The 22,792-nt window shown below is 55.2% G+C and overlaps 1 protein-coding gene across 1 annotated transcript in view; it reads left to right on the plus strand.

Annotated features, from left to right (window-relative positions):
* The window catches only part of LRP5 (LDL receptor related protein 5), a 122,725-nt gene that overhangs the window by 47,405 nt on the left and 52,528 nt on the right, over positions 1-22,792 (plus strand). Inside the window, exons 4-5 of the mRNA XM_052662433.1 lie at positions 4,377-4,573; positions 5,644-5,775. Of these exons, the coding sequence (XP_052518393.1) occupies positions 4,377-4,573; positions 5,644-5,775 (329 nt within the window). The remainder of the gene's footprint in view (positions 1-4,376; positions 4,574-5,643; positions 5,776-22,792) is intronic.

The raw sequence follows: 22,792 nt of genomic DNA on the forward strand, positions 1-22,792 counted from the left end.
AGGTGGAGACAACTCAGATGCCCACCAACAGATGAATGCTAGATGGATACATGAGGTGAGTCACATCTGTGCAACGGAGTATTGCTCACCCACAACAGGAGTGAACAGAGAGATGACACGCCACGGATGGCCTTGAAAACTTGCTGCTCCTGAAGGAGGCTGGACACCAAAGCCCACATATTGTGTGACTCCGTTTATTTGGAAATTCCAGAGCAGGCCAGTCCTTAGGGACAGAAGGCAGACTGGTGTCAGCAGGCGCTGTGGGGGCAGGAGAGTTGAGGAGATGAGGATTAATTGCTTGGTGTGTTCGGGGTTTTCCCATGCGGATGGGAATGTTTGGGAAGTAGCTGGAGGTGGTGGTTGCCCAACATTATGAATGTGCTACGTGGCCCTGAATTATTCACTTTGAAATGGTTAGTTTGTGTTATGTGAATTTCACCTCAAGACATTTTTTTTTTTCATTTGTTCGGTTTTGGTTTTTATTGAGATATAATTAGCATATACAATTATGTTCATTTTGGGTGTATTACACTGTGATTTGTTACACACGTATGTTGCAAAATGATGACTAATAAGTTTGGTTGTTTAGTTAACATCTATCCTTATCACATAGTTGCATTTTTTCCCCCTTGTACATATATATTGCAAAATGATGACCCTAATAAGTTTAGTTAATGACTATCCCTATCAGTCAGTTCAGTTCAGTCGCTCAGTCGTGTCTGACTCTTTGCGACCCCATGGACTGCAGCACGCCAGGCCTCCCTGTCCATCACCAACTCCCGGAGTTTACTCAAACTCATGTTCATTGAGTAGGTGATGCGATCCAACCATCTCATCCTCTGTCGTCCCCTTCTCCTCCTGCCTTCAATCTTTCCCAGCATCAGGGTCTTTTCAAATGAGTCAGCTCTTTGCATTAGGTGGCCGAAGTATTGGAGTTTCAGCTTCAACATCAGTCCTTCCAGTGAACACCCAGGACTGATCTCCTTTAGGATGGACTGGTTGGATCTCCTTGCAGTCCAAGGGACTCTCAAAAGAGTCTTCTCCAACACCACAGTTCAAAAGCCTCAATTCTTTGGCACTCAGCTTTCTTTACAGTCCAGCTCTTACATCTATTCATGACTACTAGAAAAACCATAGCCTTGACTAGAATGACCTTTGCTGGCAAAGTAATGTCTCTGCTTTTGAATATACTATCTAGGTTGGTCATAACTTTTCTTCCAAGGAGTAAGTGTCTTAATTTCATGGCTGTAGTCACCATCTGCAGTGATTTTGGAGCCCCAAAACATAAAGTCAGCCACTGTTTCCACTGTTTCCCCATCTATTTGCCATGAAGTGATGGGACCAGATGCCATGATCTTCGTTTTCTGAATGTTGAGCTTTAAGCCAAGTTTTTCAGTCTCCTCTTTCACTTTCATCAAGAGGCTTTTTAGTTCCTCTTGACTTTCTGCCATAAGGGTGGTGTCATCTGCATATCTGAGGTTATTGATATTTCTCCGGGCAATCTTGGTTCCAGCTTGTGCTTCCTCCAGCCCAGCGTTTCTCATGATGTACTCTGCATATAGGTTAAATAAGCAGGGTGACAATGTACCGCCTTGATGTATTCCTTTTCCTATTTGGAAGCAGTCTGTTGTTCCATGTCCAGTTCTATCCCTATACATAGTTACAATTTTTTCCCTTCTGATGAGAACTTACAAGATCCGCTTTCTTGGCAACTTTTAAATACAGTACAATATTTTTAACTGTACATTGTTATGTATTGTTAATGTACATGCTGTACATTACACCCCCAGGACTGACTTACTTTAAATCTGGAAATTGGTGTGTTTTGATCTCTTCCACTATTTCACCCACCACCCCACCTCTGGCAACCACTAGTCTATTCTCTGTATCTACGAGGTTGGGCTTTTAATATTTTTTATGGAGTTATAATTAGCATACAATATTACTGTATTCCTTTCAGGTGTAAAACATTGTGATTCAATTATGAAATGATCACAGCAAGAACAGTTAACCATCCATCCCCAAGCAAACTCATTATGGTATTATTGACCATATTCCTTATGTGTGCATTGTATAAATCCCCATGACTGATTTATCTCGTAGCTGGAAGTTTGTACCTCTGATCTCCTCCGTCTATTTCGTCTGTTTCCCCACCCCCTCCCCTCTGGCAACCCCCTGTTTGTTCTCTGTATCTGTGAGTCTGTTTCCCTTTTGTCTTCTGGAATTCACGTGTCAAGAAAATCATATAGTATTTGCTTTTCTCTCTCTGACCCTTTTTCACTTTGCATAATACTCCAGGTCCATTCATGGTGCCACAAATGACCAGATTTCATTATTTTTATGGCTGAATAGTGTTCTGGATTTTATTCACACACACACACCGTCTTTTCTTTATTCACTCAGTTCATCTGTTTATGGACAGAGGTTGCTTCCATACATTGGCCGTTGTAATCACAGTTGCAATGAACACAGGGGTACTTATATCTTTTCAAGTTTGTGTTTTCATTTTCTTAGGGAACTTATTCAGACATGGAATTGCTGGATTGTGCGGTAGTTTTATTTTGAGTTTTTTGAGGAAGCTCCATACTATTTTCCATACTGGCTGTACCAATTTACATCCCCACCAACAACGCACGAGGGTTTCTCTTCTCTACATCCCTCCCAACCTTGTTGTGTCTTGTCTTTTTGGTGATAACTGTTCTCTGCTTCCTCTTCTATTTTTTGGAATAATTGGAGATGGATAGGTATTAACTCTTCTTTAAATATTTGGTAGAATTCACCTATGAAACCATCTGGATCTGGACTTTTGTTTGGGAGGTGTTTATTGATTATTGGCTCAATGTTGTTACTAGTTCTTGGTCTGTTCCGATTTTCTGTTTCTTCATGATTCACTCTTGGAAGATTGTGTGCTTCTCGGAATTTATCCATTTTCTCTAGGTTGTCTGATTTGTTGGTATAGTGTTCTCTTATGAGGGCTTCCCTAGTGGTTCAGTGGTAAAGAATCCGCCAGCAATGCAGGATTCGATCCCTGGGTTGGGAAGATCCCCTGGAGAAGAAAATCGCAACCCACTCCAGTATTCTTGCCTGGGAAATCCCATGGACAGAGGAACTTGGTAAGCTACAGTCCATGGGATGGTAAAAGAGTCGGGCACAGCTTAGTGACTGAACACATTCTCTAATGATCCTTTGTATTCAATAATTTTTTTAAAAAAGTGACATCAAAGAAACGGGGAAGGGATTTCCCTGGTGATCCAGTGGTTAGGACTGTGCACCTCACTGCAGGGAGCTCGGGTTCGATCCCTGGCTGGGGAAACATCCGATGTGCCGCGTGGCGCGGCCGAAAAAAACAACAAAAAAACAGGGATGAGGCAGTCGGGTCAGATTGCCACTGAGCACGAGGGTGTGGTCTTCAGCCAGTGGCGCCTCTCAAGTATTTCTCTCCTGGGTGCTGCACTTGGGGCTGAGCACGTGCTGGTGGCCACCCACCCACAGCTCCTGCCTCCTACCCTACAGTGGGGCGAGAGTCATCAAACCAGGTAATTGCATGCTACCAGCTGTGTAAATTATGATTCTATTACCAGCATCCATAATTTCATGAAAACACAAGTTCTTGTTTGCTGGGTATTATAAATACACAGAACTCTTCTTCCCTGTCCCTGTAGGTACTTCGTCGCTATGTTGTGTCCGACTTTTTGCGACCCCAGGGACTGTAGCCCGCCGGGCTCCTCGGTCCATGGGATTTCCCAGGCAAGAATATTGGAGTGGGTTGCCATTCCCTTCTCCAGGGGATCTTCCTGAACCAGGGATGGACCCACGTCTCCTGCGTCTGCTGCATTGGCAGGCGGATTCTTTATCACTGAGCCAGTTGGGATGCCCTGAATACACAGAAGAGACTACCTTTTTTTATTTTCAGATTGATGCAAGTTTAAGTTGCTCTGGTAAATAAATTATTGGTTTCAGAGGAAAGGGCAAGGTACTTTTGTTCTGGTTTGTATTAAGCTGTTAGAGCGTCAGGCAGGACACGTGCTTGTCATCAGTGTGTTGCCACCAGGTGTGGCTTCTTGCTTGCCACTTCCCTTCCGTGTTTCTTCCTTGTGGGGTATTTTGCCGGCATCCCCTATTCTAGAATCAGGTTGGATGGGGAGCAGTTATGTGTGCAAGAGCGCCCATGTCATTGTCAGGGGTGGTGGGAGGTTGGCTGGGTCGGGAAGGTGCAACCTGATGGAGGGTTCCTGGGATGCTGGGGTCTCAGGTTGCTCCATCGCCGCTCCATGATCCGGTGAGATGTCGATGGGTCACCAGTGACGATGGAAGGCTTACAAGAAGGGGAACGCAGTGGGGATCCCCCCTGATGGCTTCTCCACCCGCCTCTGCAGGCAGAAGGTCGTGGAGGGCAGTCTGACGCACCCCTTTGCCCTGACCCTCTCCGGAGACACTCTGTACTGGACAGACTGGCAGACCCGCTCCATCCACGCCTGTAACAAGAGAACTGGAGACAAGAGGAAGGAGATCCTTAGCGCTCTCTACTCGCCCATGGATATTCAAGTGCTCAGCCCGGAGCGGCAGCCTTATTGTAAGTCAGGGGGCCAGGCCGGGGCTGAGCGCGGGAGGCTGGTGTCTTCACCTGGGGAGGGGGCAGGCTGGGAGAGGTCCCTCTGCAGAGCTGGCGCGGGGGCTGCTTTGGGCAGGGCTGTCCTCAGGGGTGGCAAAAGGATTCCCAAGGAAGGTTGCCCTGTTTTATCAAGGCCCGGTGGAGGTTACATACTTATGGAAAATCTGCTCCAGGTCTGAGTTCTCAGCCTGGGCTCCCCATGGGGTCGTGGAGGGATCTCTGATGGTGAAAAACCCCTGTGACATGCAGCCAGCAGGGCCAGGGACTTGGGTTCACCCACTCCCTCAAGGACCATCACCTGCCCTTATGGGGACCTCCACCAGGTCCCATGGGGACCACAGAGGGTGAAGGGTGAATTCTGGCCTCGATGCTGTTGAAGGTTCCAACTTTGAATTTAAGTGGGGCCCCAGGGGTGGGGCTCTCTGATCTTGTTTTCTGGGGAGAGCTCCGTGGTCCTTAAATGGAAGCTGGATTCAATCCTTGGGTTGGGAAGATTCCCCCGGAGAAGAGAATGGCAATCCATTCCACTGTTCTTGCCTGGAGAAAGTCGGACACAGCTGAGCGACTGACACTTTCAGCACTTGGCGTTTCATGGGTCCCGCCCCATCCTGTCCCGGGCAGAGCGAGATGCCGGGAGTGTCAGTTCAGTTGCTTGATGGTTGTGCCAGGGAGAGCTAAAAGTCTCATCACCAGCATCGGGAGGCTCAGCCCTGTGTGGCCACCGAGCACCTGTGCAGAGCCCATGAGGTCCAAGCACGTGACAGATAAAACAGGCCTCCGCTCCAGGAACCCCCGACTCAGGGCGGCACCGCTGCCAGGCGGGCAGGTCCTGGGATCCTGCCAGCGAGGGCTGGGGGTGGCCTGCACGGTGGAGGTGGCCTTGGAGGGGCGCTGATGTAGACGGGGTTTCTCGTTGTAGGAAATTGAGAGCAGGAGGAGGAGGGGCGGGGGGGATGCCCACGTCGGGTGAGGCGGGAGTGTGGGTCGAGGGTCAGTTCCGGAACTGTGTCCCCCCGCCCCGTTTCCCACAGACCACACGCGGTGTGAGGAGGACAACGGCGGCTGCTCCCATCTGTGCTTGCTGTCCCCACGGGAGCCCTTCTATGCCTGTGCCTGCCCCACAGGGGTGCAGCTTCAGGACGACGGCCAGACGTGCAAGGCAGGTGAGCCGTGGAGGGGCGGCCACCAGCCTGGGTGCCCACCGTCTGCTTCCCTCGGGGAGGGGCTCACACGGTCTGGGCTCCAAGCCACCGGGATTGGGTCAGATCTGGGCTCTGCTGCCCGACGGGTGCCCTGGGGTTTCCGTCTGTAAGAGGAGGTCGTGCCGGATGGGCTGAGACCCCGAGTGCCGCGCACGCTGCCTGCTTGTGTGATCACACCCTAAAAGCCGGCCATTGTCAACTGTTAGGGTAAGGAGGGCGGTGTGCCGGGAACCAGGGGAGGCAGCGGCAGACACATCGGCCTCTTGTCCCGCCTCTTCTGAGGGCTCCCCACTGTGTGGCACCGTGGGCCCTCCCGAAATCTCCTGTCTTTGCTCTTCTACTTTTTCATAAGCGTTGCTGTGGAACTTATAATTCACTTAAAAAACATTTTATTTTTTATTACTTTTTTTTTTTTGGCTACACTGTGGCAGTGTGGGATCTTGGGTCCCTGACCAGGGGTGGAAACTGTGCTCCCTGCTGTGGAAGCAGAGTCTTAACTGCTGGACATCAGGGAAATCCTATAATTCATTTTGACCCTTGCATCCCATTCCCATGGAATCTTCCTGCCATATTCACCCCCTTCCTTCCCAGCCCCTGGAAACGTAGGTCGTGAACACATCCTCAACGGGAGTTATCTTCCGGATGCATGAAGTTTACCTGATTTCCCGCCCCCCGCCCCCCGCACGAGTGATATTCTTTGCTTTTGACCTTTTTCCGCCTCTTTACTCTCCCCCTTGCTTGTCGCACTCTTGCTGCTGCAAGCACTCGTGCTGTGATTATTTGTAACGAAGTGTTACCCATCTTGGGGCGCTGCCTGGGGGCCTTTACTGCCAGGTGTGGGGTTCAGGGTGTGCTCTTCTGGAAATGATGTGTGTCCAGGATACAGCTTGTCCCTGGGGACGTCCAGGGCCCAGCACAGCCAGGCAGCACCAGGGTGAACCTGGGCCAGACCAGCAAGGGGGGTGGTGAGAGGTGATTGGAAGCAGCCACCCCTGGGCCAGCCCCACTTGAGGGAGAGAAAGCGAAGGCGAGGGCTTTCCTGGTGGGCTGTGGGCAGAAGGGAGGAGCAGTAGTAGAACTTGGTCCTGGACTTAAAACAAAAGTTCATGATGGCAAATCTGAAAAACATGGCATCCGCTAGTTTCCATATACCCCCAGGCCGTTCCCATGCGCCTGCTGCGTGCTAGGGTTAAAGCAGGTAGCGAGCCAGCAGGCCTGTTTCCCCGCCGCTCACAGAGCACACGGGCCAGTTGGGTCAGGTTGACGGGTCACACACGCGAATAAAAGTTGTCAACAGATTTGGATCAGAGTAATGCAAGACGCACGAAAGGGGCTGCGACAGAGAATATAGTCGAGTCCCCTAATCTGAATGAGTTCCCTTCTGGGAGTGCGTTGGTAAGTCCACTTTGTTGGTAAGTCTAACAAAGTTAGCCAAGGGAACCCAGCTAACACAATCAGGTATATAGCACTGGACTGTAAGAGGCTTATAATACTTTTCATGCAAATAATACATAAGAAGCAAACAAACACGAAAATTAACACATTTCTTATCTTACAGTATAGTACCTTGAAAAGGGCGGTAGTACAGTACAACAGCAAAGAGGGCGAAAAGGGGCTGGCGTAGAGTGAACAGGCCAGAAGAGTCACTGACTCGGGGAGGGAGAGGAGGTGGGAGATGGCAGAGCGGAAGGATGGTCAGCGACAGGAGATGGAGGGCGAGCTGCAGTGTCGGTCACACCTGGCTGGATGGCACAGGTTCTGCTCCCCCGCCGGAACCAGATGCACGTTCCCATCTTTAAAGTTCGCAACTTGACGGCTTGTGTGTCGGGGGCTTACTGTAATGCGCAGGAGGGTGGGTCGGGGGGACTGACTGCCTGAGGTGGATGGCCAGAGAAGGTCCCCCCCAGGAGGCACCGTTTAAGCGGAGACTTGGGGATTAGCAGGGAGGAGGGAGATGGAACAGAGGGAAGGAACAGCCTGTGTGACTGCCCTGTGGCAGGAGCCAAGTTGGTGTCAGGACCGACCTCACAGGTGTCTGATCTGTGCAGGCACACGGAGCCCCAAGCTCAGAAGAGCCTCGTTTTGTGCTCTGCTGTCGACTTGAGAGGACCCTGCATTTCCACTCTGCAGCGGTCCCTGCAAATTATGGAGCCGTTCCTGCTTTGTGTATCGCAGAAACGAAAGGGAAATCTGGAAACAGTGGAGATATCTTGGTGTATCTCTCTCTGCTCTTCTGCCGCATGTGTCTGCACATTCCAGTTGACCATACTGCAGGAGCATTTGCAGTTGTATGAGATACGTCCCAGGTGGCTCAGCGGTGAAGAATCCACCTGCCAGTGCAGGAGGCGCAGGAGATGTGGGTTTGGTCCTTGGGTGAGGACGATCCCCTGGAGGAGGAAATGGCAGCCCGCTCCAGTATTCTTGCTGGGAAAACCCCATGGACAGAGGAGCCTGGTAGGGTACAGTGCATGCGGTCCCAAAGAGTCGGGCATGACTAAGCACGCGCACACAGTGCTTCAAGAGCATGTGTTTACTGCCTGAAGAATGTTTTATCCAGCGTGCAGACCTTCAAATCATCTTCCTCCTGTTGGGCATTTCTGTTCTACTTGTGCTTTTGCAATTTCCGAGTCTCGCTGCTGTGAGAGGGCTGGCTTGGGGCCTGGCCCCGCAGGTAGAAGGATCTGGATCTGCTGTCTGTTCTCTGCCATCGATGGGTGCTGTCTGCCTGAGCCCTGTGTGGGATCGGTTGGTGATGTCTGCTCTGGGAGAGGGAGGGGGATACATGTATGGTTGCCATCTCCGCCCACTCCAAGTATCTAGAACCAGGCTGCATGTGGGCATTTGGGGAAGGACCAGGGATGGATATATCAACTTAAAAAAATACACAGTATGAGAATTGTGAGTTACGTTTAATTTGGGGTAAAATGAGGACGATAGCCCGGAGATAGCATCTCAGATAGCTGAGAAAGAGGTAGGGGAAAGGGTCAGTATACATGTGATCCTGGTGAAGAAGTTCATGCAATCAAGCGCATAGTTTTGCAGAAGGTTTCTGCTAGTCACAAGGAACAGATGTCACGTCACATGAAGGGCTGTAGTGCTTTTCTAGATATGAGGAGATACAAGAATTGGCTCATAAAATGGGCGTCTGAAAATATCTAACCATCCGAAGGCCCGTCCTGCCAGTTTTTCCTGGAGCACAGATGCCTCCATTTCTACTCTCCACCCCGAGCTCCTTTCAGGACGAGTTGAAAGTCAGCAGCCGTAGCAGCACACGACCTAATCTTGGTAGAGGCGGATGGCAAGTGCCTATGCTGCGTGCCAATTTGCAGCTGACAGACACAACCCCAGGAAGGCAGCAGTGCCTTCCCCAGTGGGGGCCTTGTGCAGCTGCTTTGGTTAAGGGGCCTTCCTGCGTCAAAGTTCCACGAGTGGGGTGTGGGCAGAAATGGGCTCTGAACCCTCATGGAAGCCCAGAGTCACGGCCCAGTGGAGTGGCACAGCCAGAGAAGCCTGGAGTTCCAGAAGATACTTGACCAGACCGCCCTGGGGTGTAGCCCTGGGGCCCTGTCACTCTGTCCCTCCCTTCCTAATCTGTGATTTGGGGGGTGGGGGCGGGTCGAGACCACCCCCGCCAGGGAAGCTGTGGAGAACCCAGGGCGTCAACAGGAGTTGCAAATGCTGAACGGGACCCCATGCACTTAGTGGGTCTACAGAAACAGTAGCCATGCCCACCATTCATGCCGTTGACATTGGGTCAGGCCCACGGGGCTGGGTTTGCCTCCATTGTCTGAGGATCCTGCCACCCCCTGGGGGAGGCCCCGATTCCTTTCCAACCAGAACAAGTGGGCACTGTAGCCTTCTTTTGGGTTTCCACCATCCCAGTAGCTGGGGCCTCTGAACTCTGGGGGCTGCTGCCTGGGGTCGAGTCCTTTGAGAGGATTGTGTACCCTCTGCAGGCATCACCTGCAGGGAGAGGGGTGGGAGAGCTTCCTGGAGGAGGTGATACCCAGGACTGGAAGCTCTGTGCTGGGGAGCTGACACCGATACCCGATACACACGAGGGGAACTGGGGATTAGCAGCAAAGCCTGTCTTTCCTGTCGGAAGGAAGCCCTCGGGGGCGGGATGTGTGGGGTGTGCCGGGGTGTAGGGTGGGGTAGGGCTGGGGCTCATCCAGTTCCCAGAGAGCCCCTGGGAGTCAGCCACTGGGGCCACCTTCCCTGGTTTGGTCAGAACTGCCCCCTCCCCAGCTGGGAAGGACACTTTTTCAAATGACTCAGCTGGAGAATGCCAAGCTCGTGGAAGAAAAATGTTCTTGTTGTCATTCCGAGGGGCCCCTGCTTGGGTGGGAGCGAGGGACAGGGCGGGGGGCTGCATAGACGCAGACAGGACGTCGTCACACTGAGGCTGCGTCCACCTGCATTTGCTTCATATGCCCCCGTCCAGGACCAGAGTGTCAGGTCAGAAGAGGGAACAGCTTGGAGAGACAAAAGCCGTGGATGGGAGTCTTGGTTGGCATGAGAATGGGGTGCCCAGGGCCCGGTTTTTATAATGCTGGTTCACACCCCAGTTGCTTCCCACTGATGCAGGGTTCATTCTAGGGGGTCAAGGGCGGCTTATGTAGCTCCTGCCTTGGAGCTTGTTAGAAGCTGAAGCGATCTGGGGGCAGCCGGGGTGGGAAAGGGTAAACAGAATTTCCTAAATGTTCTAACTGAAGTCGAGAAGCAACCCAGAAGCTTCTTAGAGCATTTCAAGGGTTTGCCCCCAAGGTGGCTTTCTGGACATTCAAGGTGGTCCTCAAACATCTCCTTGTGTCCTTCACCCAGAGGAGCGCAGGCGTGAATGAGAAGGGAGTTCTGTCCCCAAGGGGTCCTCCTCGGCTGTCTGGATGACAGATGCAGCGAGGACCCAGTGGGGCTGAGGGTTTCAGACGTCACACACAGTGATGCCTCCCCTGGCGGACGGGGGGCTTCGGGCCGCCGATCCCCCCGCTCCCAGCCTCTGTTCTTTGCCGCAGACAGAGTGTCATGTTAAAGGATGACGTTTGATGGAAAGGACCCCCCCACCCCCCGCCCTGCTCCTGTCTCCTGGGCGCGGTGGCTGCCTTCCCTGCTCCTGCAGCCTCCCCAGCGGCCGCACTGCTGGTGTGTGTCGTTCCGCATCCCGGCGGACGTAAATCATGTGTGGAATGCGGGTTTTGACTGCTAACGCCATGCGGGGTATCAGCTGCAAACACTGCCTGGAGACAGAGGCTGGCAATGCGAGGGTAACATGAAGCAAACGAGGCGCTGAAGCCTATTGAATGTCACTGGCGGGGCTCCGAGGATCTGGCGCAGGCGCCTTGCTGGCCGGAAGGCAGCAGTGCCTGTGGAGGGCCGCCAGGGTCTTCCGAGGCTCAGGGTGTCCGGTAGGGAGGATGGAATTCCGGGGCCAGCTGAGGAGGCCCCGGGATCACTCGGGGATCTCCTCTTGGCTGTGGAATTGGTGAGGTCCAGTGTCCCACGGGGGTCAAGAGCCAAAGCGACGTGGTGAGGGCTCCGGAGGAGGCCCTGGGCTAGGGGGATGGCCTCTGGGACAGAGGGAAATGGACACAGACTGTGCCTGGGCGGCTTCCGTCCAGGACAAGGTGTGTCGAAGGCAACATTTGCGACAAATAACACGGCTTTGGTCTTCAGTTGAGAGCCTGCCGAAGACTTCGGGTAGCGAGGAAATGCTCTCTTGGGCATACCCAGAATTTAGAGTGATTTTCCTGGTGGCTCAGATGGTAAAGAATCTGCCTGCAATGCAGGAGACTGAGGTTCGATTCCTGGATTGGGAAGATCCTCTGGAGCAGGAAATGGCAACCCGATACTTGGCAACCCCAAGTATTCTTGCCTGGAGAATTCCATGGACAGAGGAGCCTGGTGGGCTACAGTCCATGGGATCACAAAGAGTCGGACACGACTGAGCGACTAACATTTTCACTTTTCAATAGTGTGATGGCTTTCTGTGTGCAGTGTTCCTTTTATGGAACCTTAGCTCATGTGCCGGCTGTGTGATCTTGGGAAATTGGCTCAGCCTCTCTGTGCTTCCATTTCCTCAGCAGTTAAAAGGGATGATCAGCTTCCCTGGTGGCTCAGATGGTAAAGAATCTGCCTACAATATGGGAGACCTGGGTTTGATCCCTGGATTGGGAAGATCCCCTGGAGGAGGGTGTGGCAACCCACTCTAGTATTTTGCCTGGAGAATCCCCATGGACAGAGGAGCCTGGCGGGCTATTGTCCACAGGGTCGCAAAGACTTGGACACAACTAAGCGAGGAGTAAGCGTGTAGTACCTGATTCATGGGGTTGTTGAGAGGAAGGCCTGGCTGCCTAACAAATATGAGCTGTGCTTGAATTTGAACTTGAACTTGGAGCCAGGCAGGCATGATGGCAGGAGAGCAGTTCTTCCATGGACATTTGGAATCAGGAGTAGATGTGGATGCCAACTGGTACCCAGAGGAGCTGGGAAGGGGGGCCCAGTGTTTGGGGAGCCCTCTTCGCCTGGCCAGTTGGAGAGCCAGGCCTGTGGCTCTCCTCTCTGGGGATGAAGGCCAGTGTTGAGCTAGAAGGATTCTGGATCGGGGCAGGGGTCTGGCTGTGTTGGAATTACCATCACCCATGTGACATCCAGGTTCCCGGCCCCAGCAAACCTCCATGACAAGGGACTAGATGTGGGTGGCTGAGGGCTGCCTCCGCCCTGGATGCGTGCCCAAGGCAGCTGCCGGGTGGCCGGTCGGGAACCGCCCGCATGGCCGGAAACTTCTCAGGATGGGAAGCCAGGGTCTCGGGCGTGACTTGCGGATTCACCCCAGGTGCCTGACCTGTTATGCTTGTGTCTGTGTGCTAGTCTCTCAGTCCTGTGCGACTTTTTGTGACCCCGTGGACTGTAGCCCTCCAGGCTCCTGTCAGTGGGATTCTCTAGGCACGAATACTGGAGTGGGTTACCGTTTCCTCCTCGAGGGGATCTTTCCGACCCAGGGATCGAACCCAGGTCTCCTGCATTGCAGGTGATTCTTTACCAGCTGAGCCATCAGAGAAACCCATGGAGTTGAATTTGAAGACATTTGTGTGATGTGCGTGAATCCTGTATTTTTTCCTGATTTTGAGCCAGGGAGAGCCGGCCTTGTGCAGGGGTCAGCGCCTTCCCTGGGCAAAGCTGAGATGGAATGACGCTTGGACCCCAGCAAACGGGAGCCTGCGACATCCTGAGGCGGGTGCGGGGGCCCTCAGGGAAGTGGAGGGTGGAGTGGGGGCTGGTTCACTTGCTGCTGAATGTGCACAGAGCGGGGAGCCCGTCAGCGCCCTGAGCTGCGGCCTCCTCACTAGTGACGTGGGGAGATCGGAGCACGCCCCTCAGCGGGTCTGGATCGGGTGTCGGGAGAGGCAGAGCCGGCTGGGCGGGGGCACGCAGACAGGACAGGAGCCCCGGGACTCCCTGCCTGTGGGCCGAGGGGCGTCTCTTTTCCCACAGCCCCCTGGGCGGGGAGGTGACACCCACTGGCTTTGGGGGCCCGTGTTTCCAGAGACCCAGGGAGGCGCCTGTGGGTTCCGAGACTGGAGTGGATGTCCCAGCAAGTGGCCCTCCTCCGCCTTGGCCTTGCTGGGGGCTGAGTGAAGCCTGGGGGGAACCGAGTGACTCTGGTCCCTGAGGCGGGGAGCCTGCCCTGGGCCAGGAGCCCGGTCCGGGCCCGACCGCGAGCCCGCGTGCCCTCCAGCGCCAGCCTCCCCGCCCCCTCCTTGGCAGCCACGCCGACGGAGGTGCCCGGCTGGCTTTGGTTTTCCCCATGTTTTTCCAATTATGTGGAATGGGCTAAAAACAGCAGTAGCGGGGCCTTATTTGGGAGTTACCACCACCGGCCCAGGGCCCTCGCTCTTGCCGCTGCTCCGAGCTGCTCGGGGGCCCGCCCCTCGGGGGACCTGCCCTGTTCTTCTGACTTCTGTCCCTGGGCCTTCCTTATGCCCGTGGGACAACCCCCTCCTCAGGGCCTGAGTGACCTGGGCAGGTGACCTGCGGGCCCGTGTCTGGGGCATGTGGCTCCGCTACCCGGGGGTGGCCAGGCAGTGCTGGGGCGTCATTCTCCGTACCCTCAGCCCAGGCCTTTCCAGATGAGGCGGGGGCCTGCTGATTGACGGCCCGCCTGGCGCACCTCGCCAGGAAGGAGTTTTAACAGATGTTCGTGGGTCAGGAGACGAAAGGGCGGCAGAGATGTGGCTGGGCGGGGGTAGCCGGAGGGACAGAGGCGCCTACTGTCGGGCTGACAACTGGGCCCCTCGCGTCCGTCCGTCTGTCCGGGAGGATTAGCCGAGGCTCAGGCCCGAGGGATAAGGGGTGCGTTTGTTCCCAGCCTGGCTGTCTTGTCACTTATCGGGGAAGTAGGTCGAAGGGAAAAGAAAGGAGGCCCTTGTGGCCCAGGCCGCCGCCGCCCGGGCAGTGATTGGCGTCGACTCTGCAAACAGAAGGCAGCTGCTGTTCTCAGCCACGGACCGTGAATTTTTAATAGCAAGAAAATCAGACTCCACCGTCCCAAGAAATGGTGTCACAAGCCCAAGTGCTGACTTTTTTTTTTTTTTTTAAGGAATTGAGGTATTTAATATGACTTGCAGACAGTAAAACGTGCAGGTTCTAAGTGTAGATTTTGATTAGCGCTGACAGTTGTATACATCTGCATAACCACCACCCCACACCAGATACAGAAGACTTCCACCACCCGGAAAGTTCCCCAGTGCCCTCGGCAGCCTCCCGCCATAAACCAATCCCCCGACCCCCATCCCCCCCACCGAGGCGGCCGCTGTCCTGACTTCCATCAGCACGGATTAGTTTTGCCTGTTCCGGAACGTCATAGAAATGGAACCACACAGCATGTGTTCTTTTGTGTCTGAGTCTGAAGACTAACTTTTAAAACCAATAGGAGAGGGGAGCCTGCCATATTCTTTGAAAGAAAAACGTGACATTGTGGGTCTGGGGCCTTGGACAGGTGGGTGTCCTGGGTGCGGTCAGGCGCGCGGATGCCCGTGTCCACTGGCCGCAGTGAGACTGCGGTCACTCCACATGTAGCCCCCACCCTCCCAGCCTGTCCGACGTGCCCCTTGCTTCTGCAGCTGCGCCCACCTCCAGCCTGGCCCTGGACCGACCCTGGGGGCTGAGACAGGTCCCCTCAGGGACACATTCTGTGCTCTCAAGGTCCAGCCGCTAGTGGTCCAGCACCTCCTGGGGGCTAGGAGTGACGCTGTATGAGGTAGGCTCTCTGGCCGGCCTGTGTTGTCCACACGCACCGTCAGAGGCACAGAAGAAGGGGCAGAGATGAGACCTGAGCCTGCGCAGCCTGGCCCAGGGTCTGTGCCCAACACTCCCCTGCCCCGCCCGGGCCCCAGGGACGTCTGCCTGCGGTGCACCAGAGTCGTCTAGGGATGCTTCTGGTCTGCCTGGGCTCAGAGTGACCCCTCTGTGGGCTTTCTAAAGAACGGAGCCTGAAGAGGTGGGACGGAGCCTTCCTCATGCAAGTTCTGGGCTCTTTGCCAGCCCCCCACCCCACATTCCTGCCTTTCAGGGAGCCTGGCTGCCCAATTCTCATTTGCCCATCCAACCACACTCTGTTGGAACACGTCTCTCTCGTTCCCAGCCTTGTGTGGGGGCCTTATCCACACTTGAGTCCTACCCTTGAGGAACAGGCCAGCTTGCCTGCTCAGGGTCACTCAGGAGGGAAATGGGGCTGGGGGTGAGGTTGGGTGTGACCCCCAGGTGGTGCTGCCTGTGGAGGGCCAGGTGAGGGGCCTGGGGACGGGACTGGAGGCAACTGGCTGTGGGGGGAGTCGCAGGGCTGGCACTGACCTGGCCACTGTCCAGTGACCCCAGGCCTCAGGGCGGGGTGACCCCCGTCCCAGAGCCGTGCACGGAGGCCCAGCCCCCAGGCCAGGGTGCCTACCCGGCCCCTGGTTCCCAGGGGCCGTAGCCTCCCTGCAGCCTGGCTGGCAGGCCTGAGGTGGGCCGTGCGGGGGGACAGCTGCTTGGGCCTCAGGTTTCCAGCGGAGCCAGCGTCCGGCCCAGCCACTTCCTCTGTGCCTTGTGACCCTGTGGTCGCTTGGCGCGGTTTCCTGGGCTGGGGTGCCGGCCTGTGGTCTCAGTGTTTGTCCAACCGCTTACCCCAGGGGGGCAGTGGAGAAAATCAATTGCTAAAAAACAAAAACAAGCCTGCTGCCTGCCTGCTGTGAAGCTGTTTATGGCCTTAGAAGCTGCAGCGTGGACCGCGGCCTACGCTGGGCCCGGCTCTGCCTGTGTGGGTCTGGGCCCGGGTCACGATCAAGGCTGGCTCTGCCTCCCATGGGGGCAGCGAGGGGAGACGGACGCAGGAGACCCAAGAGCCAGGGCGGGGGCTGAGGACGCGTCAGGCAGGCGGAGAGGCATCTCTGGCAGGAGGAGCCTCCGGGGGTGGTGCGGCCTTGGGGGAGCTGTGAGGTGTGAGCCTCGTCCTTCCCGTGGGGGGCTGTGACCTTGGAGCTGCAGGTGGTTCAGCAGGGGACAGGGTGCTGTCCACCCTGCCTGCTGGGTTGGGGGGCAGGGAACTCACAGGCCCCACCCCTTCCGTGTATGGTGATGTGGTCAGTCAAGGCCCTGGGATGCACTCTTGTTTTGCCCATCGTGACAAGTCCGTTTTCCTAGTTGAGGTGCGGAAGGGGTTAACCCTGAGGCCCTCTCACACCGGACGACCGCTACCAGCAGCGTCCTCCTGGTCCGCCAGGGCTGTGGGTGCTTCTTCCCTCTCTCTCCTTTCTCCTGTTCTTCAGCTCAAACAGCTCAGAACCTGGAGGCCGAATATTCTCCCCCCCCCAACCCCCTACCCTTGTGGCAATTTAGTGGAGAGCTAGGGCACTCCCTGCCAGGTCACCCTTGAGAAAGCTATCGTGGGTCTCCGGAATGAAGACCATCGCCCCACCTAGTCTGTGGATCCCCTCGGGATAAACTTGTGCGTCATCTTTTAAAGCCTTTGTTTTTCTTCTTTTGAAGTGACATTTGTGTTAGCTGTAGGAAGGAAAACATAAAAAATAACTGGAGAAAATTTAAAACTCTCATAATTTTGCCGCCTAGAGTGTTCTTGCCTGGAGAATCCCAGGGAGCCTGGTGGGCTGCCGTCTATGGGGTTGCACAGAGTCGGACACGACTGAAGCGACTTAGCAGCAGCAGCAGAGATAGCTGCTGTTAATATTTTGAAGTGTGTTTCTTGTCCTTTTATTTATTTATTTATTTGGCTGTCACACGTGGGATCTTAGTTTCTTGACCAGTGACCAAATCCGTGCCGCCTACCATGGAAGCGAGGCGTCCTAACCACTGGACCCCCAGGGCAGAGGGAGCACCCTGTCCTTTCTCCTGTGCCCGCATTCACATCTTGCGTGATTTGTTCGGATCGTGTGTGTAGTAGTATCACGCTGACTTTCCCGCCTACCACCTCTCCAGCCTGTCCTGGCCCTGCCTTCTCCAGAGGGTGCCATTGAGGCTTGTGTAACGATTGACCTAGATTCCAGCCCCTTCATATATGTAATGCTTTCCTGGTGGCCCAGAGGGTAAAGCGCCTGCCTGCAATGCGTGAGACCTAGGTTCGATCCCTGGGTTGGGAAGATCCCCTAGAGAAGGAAAAGGCAACCCAATGCGGTACTCTTGCCTGGAGAATCGGACAGAGAAGCCTGGTGGGCTACAGTCCACGGGGTCACAAAGAGTTGGACACGACTGAGCGACTTCACTTTCACTTTTTTCCCTTTAGTGAGATCTCTAGGCTCTTTACAGGTTCTTCTTTTCGGGTTTGGGTTTTGCTGTTTTCACGAAGCCTTGGGGACCCTCTGTGACGGAGAACCCACGTGCGTTTCTAGCTGCTGCTTTGGGCTGGCTTCTCGGAGGGGAAGTTGCCTGGTCAGAGGGTCCCTAACCCACACTGCCATCCAGAAAGCGTGCACGAGACAGTCCCATGGGAGGTGGGGACCTACTGACCCAGCTGGTAGCAACAGTCCTCTCACTTCTACCTGCAAGAATCCTCCTGCAATGCAGGCGGCCCAGGTTCGATCCCTGGGTCAGGAAAATCCCCTGGAGAATTCCATGGACAGAGGAGCCTGGTGGGCTACAGTCCATGAGTTCACAGAGTCAGACACAATTGAGCGACTAATGCTTGGGCGTCCCTGGTGGCTCAGATGGTCAAGTTACCAAGAAGTTAGCCGTTTGTCATGTTTATTGATTGTGATTTTTGTCTTCTATTAGTTTGTGTTTATGGACTTTGCCCGTTTATTACCGGGGTCTGGGTAGTTTTCTTGTTGATTTATATGCCTTTTAACTTTCTTTAAAATACTTAACGGACTTTATTTTTCAGGCAGTTTTAGGTTTACAGGGGAGTGGAGTGGAGAGCACTTGGAGTCCCTCTGTGTCCCCCCTCCGTCCTGACATGGTTTCCCGTGTTGTCAGGCTATAGTTCTGACGCTGTAAAAGTCACACGTACTGTCCCATGGAAGGACTAGCAAACCCCAGCCCCCACCCGTGGGCCAGACGGCTCGCGGCCTGTTTGGGGGCAGCTGTGGGCTAAGTTCGGTCTTTACACCGTTGAACGAAGATCACGAGAGGAGTGTTTGGTGACCTGGGAAAGCGGTAGGACCTTCAGGTTTTGGCGCCCACGTAGGACACTTTGCTTGCACGCCTTTGCTGACGCGTCAACTGTGGCAGCTTCTACACGGTCGTGGAGCTGAGGGGCCGTGAGAGGCGGCTGTGGCCTTGCAGAGCCTGGAGCGTTTGCCGTCTGCCCCTGGATGGAAGGCGCACAGAGCCCTGTGGGGACTGGAAGGCAGGCCGGAGGGTGTGGAGATGACGCTGGTCATGGGGGCTTCCTCTGGCCTCTGTCCCGGGGGGCTCTGTGTGTCTCGTGGCCAGGCTCTGCCGCCCCCACTGCCTGCCCTTTCCACAAGGCTTCCTTGCAGATAAGGGTGGGCTCAGAGCTGCCCCGGCATTCAGCGTGCAGAAGGTATTCAGAGTAGAGTCGTGGTCTGCTGGTCCACCCTCGGCGGGTACCCAGCCTCCGAGCTCAGATCAGACCCCACGGATAGGGGGCGGTGGAAGGTTGCCCCATGCCTGCCTGTGGGGCTGCAGAGTGGCCTCCACAGCACCCCTGTGTCTGGAGTTCCTGCCCTTGAACACGTCCTTCTGTGGAAAGTGTCCCCCCACCCCGTGCTCCCCAACTGTTGGGAACAGAATCATATCCCCCCCAAAAGACAACGGTGAAGCCCGCAGCCTTGGAACCTGTGGATGTGACCTGATTAGGAGATAGTCTCTGCAGCGGGAACCAAGACAAGGTCGTGCTGTGCTTGGATGGGCCCGACACCCGGGGACCAGTCATCTTCTCGGAGGGCTGCTTAGACACAGACCCCAGGGAGGAGGGCGAGTTAAGACGGAGGCAAGCAGCCACAGCCCAGGGGGCGTTGGGGACTGCTGGCAATGACCAGAAGCTGCAAGAGGCTGAGAACGGCTCTTCCCAGAGTCTTTCGTGGGAGCTTGGCCCTGCCAGCACCTTGATTTTGAATATTTAATTTGTTTATGTTTATTTTATTGATGGATTGATATTTATTTTGTTTATTTTACTGAGTTGACTGTGCCGGGTCTTAGTTGCAGCGTGTGGGATCTAGCTCCCCTACCAGGGATCGAACCCGGGCCCCCTGCATTGGGAGTGCAGAGTGTTGTTAGCCACTGGACCACCAGGAAGCCCTCAGCACCTTAACTTTTGACTTCTGGCCTCCGGGACTGTCAGAGAAGCAGTCTCTGCTGAAAAGAGCTGCCCAGTTTGCGGGGGATGTGGCTGCAGCGCTCGTTTGTGGGGATGGTGGCTCGGTCTGGATGCTATGTTGTCAGGGAGGAGGGCTTGAGCTGGACGAGTCCCTGGCGTCGGGCTCTCCCTCCTGTCTGCTTATCCATTTTGAGGCGAACACTCTGCCGGGGAGGGCTGTGTCCCGAGCCCCATGCCTGACCCCAAGGCAGGGGTGCGCCCCTCTTTCCCGCGTGGGTGGATGCAGGGGGGGAGGGCAGCGGTCAGAAGCCGGCCGAGGAGGCTCCAGGGACTGCTGCCCAGACAGCAAGGGAAGCTTTCACTTTCTTCGGCAGTGCCGCGGGGCAGGCTATTTGTTTAAACAACCCCAAAGAAAACCATTTGGCCAAACTGTTAAGTTTCTAAACAGTTTACTTCCCTGGTGTTTAAACAAAGTCCTCCCCAGGCCCTGTGTCTGGTCCCAGGGAGGGGGTTGGCCTCTCTTCCTGCTGGGCCGGCCCAGCGCCCTGCGCCCACTCCAAGGCCAGCTGCTGCTTGCGCCTCCCCGCAAACAACCCTGGAGGTCGCCCCGGTGAGCGTCTGCCGACCAAGGGGTCCAGGCCCGCTTTGGGGTCTTCTCTCTGCAGCTGCCCTGCTGACCTGGCCCGGGACAGCACTCCCCATGTCTCCAAGTTGGGCTTTGCCTGCTCAGACCTTCAGGCTGACCAGGGCCAGACCTTGGCTTTCTCCTGGGGGTCCTGGTCTCTGTGTGGTTTTTTTTTTTTACAAAGCTCAACTAAAAACCTCAAAGGCTCCGTGGCCCAAGGGGTGTCAGAGGAGCCCCCCAACCCTGGTTTGGAGTCAGTCAACACCTACAGATTTATCCCAGCGTTTAATTGCTGCCTCAGCCACAGAGACTTGATTCTAGGAAACACTAATGATGGGGCTTCCTGATGGTGGGGTGTGCTCAAGGCTTTGTATTGACTGGTTACCTGAGGGCTGGGTCTGGGCACACTTAGCCCCTGGTGGCTCTGCGCCCATCGGGGACAGGTTGCTGGAATCTGTTGCATCCGGGGTCACAGCCCTGTGGATCCCAGAGGCTCCTGCTGGAGCCCAGACCCCTAGTCTCAGCCAGCCCCCTTTGCAGGTGCCCATGACCCCTGCTTTCCTCCCAGCCCTGGTTCATTAATGGTCTTGCTCACTGAAGGTCTGTGCCCTGTGACTGCAGGAGCACCCTGCGGGCAGTTCCACTCTTCTGTCCACTCCCAACCCCAGCATGTGGTTCGGGGCCTGGCCTGAAGCTGCTGCCCACAAAGCCACTGGTGGGGCAACCAGTCCTGCTGGGCCAGTGCACTGACCTTGGGCTTCCTGCATGTGCCAGCTCCGGGGATTGAAGTGTTCATGGTACCTTATTTTTCCCACTTGCTGCTGTGTGTCCCTGGGTGAGGAGCTTAACCTCTCTGTGCGGCGGGATTCCTCTGCAGTAAAACGGAGCATGAATCCATCTCAGAGGTTGTTGTGAGGATGGTGATATCTTGGATAACTGTGTCTGTAGGATCATGGGAACAGGGATGGGTGAAACAGGCTCAAAATATGTTTGGGAACCAAGTGTCTGGTTCCCTAAGGAACCAGCATTTTCTGGGCACTCTCGCCAGCTCCCGTGGGGGCAGATTAAGGCAGAACCCACCATAGAGTTTGGTTTATGGTTCTCCTTGATATCAGGGCTAGATGGGGACTCCCATCAGGTCAGGCTGAGTCTTCACTCTAAATGAGGAAACCAAGGCCCAGAGAGGGCTAGAGACCTGCCCCAAGTCACATAGCAGGACCGGGTCCAGGAAGTATCTGCCCTGAATTCTCTCTGCTTGTCCTGGGATATTGGCACCTGCTCTAGGCAGGGCCTTGTGTTGGGGGGCTGCAGAGAGCAGAGCGGGGTATGGGCCAGCATCCCTGTGAGGCAGTAGGCGGGGTGCCTGTGTGTGTGGTCCCTCTGACCACTTGGAGGGGAGGCAGGGATGGCTTCCTGGAGGAGGAGGCAGCCGGTGACCTGGCCCTTGAAAAGCAGCCCTGATGTTACTAGGACGTTTTGGGAATGGAGCCCAGCAGAACTCCCCTCCTCTCTGTCCGCCATGCACCAAGCCAGAACTTGCATCAGCACCTCTAGCTAAAGCTGGGTTCGGGGAGGTTTCCGATGAAGCCGGGTGCCTGGGCACCTTCTCCAGCACTCCCTGCACCTCCCATTTTACCCCATCTGCCTCAGTTTCCCCAGCCCTCAGTTCGTGAAGCCGTTGCTGTCCGTGAGCACCCTCTAGTGGGGGAATCGGGTTACGAACACGGGGCCTTGGATCAAGTTCCTGCCCTCACTGGAAACGCAAGGCAGGGTGACCCCAGAATCCCTCCGCAAAACAGCGGTTCCGAGGGCTCCACCCTGAGGCAAGAAGCTGATCGGCTGTTTGAGGCCTGTGGCTGGACCAGGCGTGAGGAGACCCTAGCAGTTGGGTGCAGAGCCCGGTCCTGGGGGCCTCGGCACGATAGGTGCTGGGTTGATCCCCACCCTGTCGGCAGCCCTCCCTGCTGTGTGACTTCAGCCGGGTCTCTGCCCATTCTAGGCCTTTCGTCAGACCAGGCAAGGGGCCCCCTGAGTGCCAGAGGTGGCTTCTGAGCATAATCTTTTTGCTTCTGTGGATCCTCGAGACCAGAAAGGGCCAGAGTGAGTGAACGGGTGGTGGTGGGGGAGGGCCACATCCTGGCCCCAGCAGCCTCTCGGGGTGTCCGGGTCAGGGCTGGCCAACACCCCCGGAGCCCTACACACGAGGCTCTGTGCAGTAGCACGCGAGGCTACCTCGGCTGGAAGTTCTGATGACTCCCTGGGACGATCCAGGATGTGTTTTGTTCAGGGCAGATTCTGCTCAGAGGCTGAGACTGTCTTTGCCAATGATTTATCTGACACAGGTTCACCGTGGGGAACTATGATTTATGCTGTTAATAGTTCACAAGTCGGTACTGTAAGGAATAATGTCTCTTAATAAGTCAATAAAGAAATAATATCGTTGGTTTATCACTAAGTCATGTCCGACTCTGCGACCCTAGGAGTGCAGCACTCCAGGCTCCCCTGTCCTTCAGTGTCTCTTGGAGTTTGGTTGGTGATGCCATCCAGCCATCTCATCTGCTGCCCCCATCTCTTTTTGCCTTCAA

This window comes from Budorcas taxicolor, chromosome 25, assembly GCF_023091745.1.
Source record: "Budorcas taxicolor isolate Tak-1 chromosome 25, Takin1.1, whole genome shotgun sequence".
NCBI lineage: Eukaryota > Metazoa > Chordata > Mammalia > Artiodactyla > Bovidae > Budorcas > Budorcas taxicolor.